The 3,392-nt window shown below is 37.9% G+C and overlaps 1 protein-coding gene across 1 annotated transcript in view; it reads left to right on the top strand.

Annotated features, from left to right (window-relative positions):
- Positions 1-3,392, top strand: part of cfap74 (cilia and flagella associated protein 74) — a 45,228-nt gene that overhangs the window by 10,829 nt on the left and 31,007 nt on the right. The window contains exons 14-15 of the mRNA XM_019862925.1: positions 1,326-1,459; positions 1,542-1,660. Coding sequence (XP_019718484.1) covers positions 1,326-1,459; positions 1,542-1,660 — 253 coding nt within the window. The remainder of the gene's footprint in view (positions 1-1,325; positions 1,460-1,541; positions 1,661-3,392) is intronic.

Below are 3,392 nucleotides of genomic sequence, written 5' to 3' on the forward strand. Positions count from 1 at the left end.
AACCCGCCCATGCTCCCTGTACACCCCCAGAGTTTCTAAAAATTAACCAACTGCACCCCACTCATTGGCCAGCGTGGGTGCGTTTGTGCCACCATGCCAGGATTGGCTCGTCTTTGAGTTTTTACTACTGGAAATGTTACAAACCTAGACTAATAAAAGACAATTCGATGATTCGATACGTGTCTTGATGCATTAGGTACGATATGAGTCAAGGATGGCTTGATTTAAAAATGGCAGGATTCGATGACAATTTGATTCGATATGGTGCAGCTCAGTTCAAGAGGGTGTAGGATGCAATGAGTCTGTTTTGTTTTCATTTTATATAGATCCGGATTAACTTGTCAGAAGTTGAGCTACCCTGATGTCATTTTCAATCGACAGCAAGTGTTAAAATGGCCGCCCCCTGAGATGGATAAAAATGGGTTCTTTTTGTATGTTTGTTTGTTTTCATTCATATGCCACAAACACAGTATTGTACTTGACTATTTTAAATACTCAATCAGTTCATATCTTATCGAATTTTAGGTTGTCAAACAGTCATTCCTCTTTTCCAGCCAAGAGACATTTAAAAGGCCCTCTAGTTCGGTCATTTTAGTTTCAAAGAATCATAAAAAAAGTTAGTGTGAAAACAAGCTCAGTCCATTTAAAATAATTTAAATAATTGAATTTTAATTTTAAAATACTGTTTGATGTGTAGTTTATACACTGCTCAAAAATGAAAAGGAAAATTGAGTCAGATGTCCCAGATCATGATTAAAGCGCTAAAATGAAAATCTTTATTGAATGCAACATAAATACGGCGACAATAATATATTTAAAAACCGCTGACTGTCACCTGTTATCTCCTACCTGCTCCTGCACTGCTGAGAGACACGTGAAACCGCTAGCATCTTACTTTTGCAATGTGGATGCTCTGCTGTATGGCCTCATTTGCAGCGCTTTATATAGCGCTGTCATAGGCTTTTTCCAACTTTGTATCATTCAGCGTTTAATCCCTAGTGAACTGTTCTATTTTACTTTGTATGCCTCCATGTCTTGGAACTAGAACAGAAGAATGACACTCGAAAGATGAGAATTGTCCAAATAGACAATGAGAGAGAAAAATTCTGATGAAACTGTGTCATTTCAAGTTAGCATCATAGTGCTTCCGCCAGGTGGAATACTTTCATACACTTTCAGGTCACAGTGGTAAACTGGATGGCAGCTCCAAGTTCCTCACCCTACAATTGGGCCAGCAACATCAAAAAGGCTTAAATCAAGCCTCTTTGTTCGTTTCTCATAGTCTGCAAAAAAATGAAAATCAGCTGAAAAATGAATGCAATCAGTTATTTTTCCAACAGATGTGAAACGAGAGCATGCGGTGGTCTGCCCAAAGCTCAGCACAACCCCCAAGAAAGTTGGTGGAAAACAGATAAAAGGGCCCTCATTCACGAGTAAACCAGAAGTCATTCTATTTAAGGTGTGACACAAATCACGATGGGTATTTTTGAAATCTTTGCAAGTCTGATATTTATGTTTTTATCATTTAATATCTGATGCAGGACTTTGAAGTGGGAGAAACCTATAAAAAGAAAGTAATCCTGACAAACATCAGCTACATCACGAATCACTGCAAATTTCTTGGGATCTCTGCTCAACTGCAGGATTTTATTATGATCAAGTAAGTGACTGGGGCAGAATTCAATGAGTCCATTGACAGTCCATGACTCAATGCTGGTTTTATTTTATTCATTTAAAAGAATGCACACGTTACAAATCACAATCGGTTCTAGGCTGCTGCTTGACTTCCATTTTTTTTTTTAATCCCAAAGCAAAGGCTGTAAATAGAAATACAGTTGTCCATTCCATGGCTGCCATTAAAACCCTTAATAACTTCAAGATTTTAAATAACATTTGACATTATTCACTGTTGTACAACTGTTAACTTTTTAGGTTTTGTTTTTTGGGGTTTTTTTGAATGATTTTGGCGTATTGAAGACATTTGATGCATCGCTCACATTGCATGCTTCATTTTGTATTTGGTCCTCAGGATTGTGTTCGATTTACAAATTATACGACCCCACAAGGAATAACTTTAGGTCCACAGGCACAATTGAAGATCAATTGAACATTCTGGCTTCCAAATATTTTAATGCTTAGCTCTGCAGACTTGCTCCAAACTACTTCCCATAAGTCAATGCAATGTAGTCAAAGCATCTTCCAAACATCTCTTTGGCCCCAAGAGTGTTGATTATTACCTGGAAACATCTGCTTATGTACCACTATTTCCACAAGCACTTGTCATTTTAACAACACGGCGGACATGCGAGGTAAGCCTGTCCTCCCACGTATGGACAGCAGCGCGCGTCACGACGCTTAAAGCCCCTCAACTGCTGTGAGTCAAGTCTACTTCACACTCACAGCCTGTTAGGGTGCACCAGGAATGCATTCTTCACCAGGATTCACACTGCTTGTGACTTTCCAATCAGCGTACACCCCCCCAAATGTTGATTTGATTTCTTTTTGCCTCATTGCACAGGATCTGCCAAGCTACAAATGATCTTCTGTAAACATCGTCTGGACATATAAGCCCTTGCACTGTTCTCTTAACTCACATGTAGCTCATTAACGGAGTTATGTTTCTCATTGGCTGAAGGGCATCACCAAGTATCTTGCGCACACTAGCACTCAATCCCTCAGATAAAAATAAAAATAATAATAATAAATAAATAGCAGGAAATTGATTTTTAAAAAATAGATTTTGTATTAGCTACAGTGTTGGGCAAGTTACTAACAAACTGAATATCATACATATTAAGTTGTTACTGTCATTTGAACATAATTAATTATTATTACCGCATTGCTGTCTGTAATGCATTACACTACTTCAAGTTTAGAGCTACTTTAACCAAAACACCTGTGATAATTTATAGTATGCCCAATACCTACTTAATACAATGACAACATAGGTGCAACAACAATAAATGCTAATAATAACAGTAACAATAATAAAAATAATAATAATAATAATAATAATAATAATAATAATAGTTGGCCTATGTTACATTACATTACATAAAAAAAACAAACTCTTTTTTTTCTTGGGTTTTTCTTTTTCTTTCTTTTTTTGCGTATTACTCCCAACATTGTACCCTTATGTCTGTCACGGCTATTTCTCCCATTTGCTTGAGCCAACTAAGTTGGCAGCCATCCTGCCAAAGTTGAGAACAGGTGTTGCATACGAACCATGCTGCTTGTTCACATTTTCATTAAACTTGACAAACAATATAGAAGCCTTTCCACAACGAGACAGCCTGAGGGGGGTGGGGGGGAGACACACAGAAACAGACAGAGAGAGAGAGAGAGAGAGAGAGAGAGAGAGAGAGAGAGAGAGAGAGAGAGAGAGAGAGACA

The sequence above is a fragment of the Hippocampus comes genome, unplaced genomic scaffold (genome assembly GCF_001891065.2).
Source record: "Hippocampus comes isolate QL1 unplaced genomic scaffold, H_comes_QL1_v1.1 scaffold1, whole genome shotgun sequence".
NCBI classification, from domain to species: domain Eukaryota; kingdom Metazoa; phylum Chordata; class Actinopteri; order Syngnathiformes; family Syngnathidae; genus Hippocampus; species Hippocampus comes.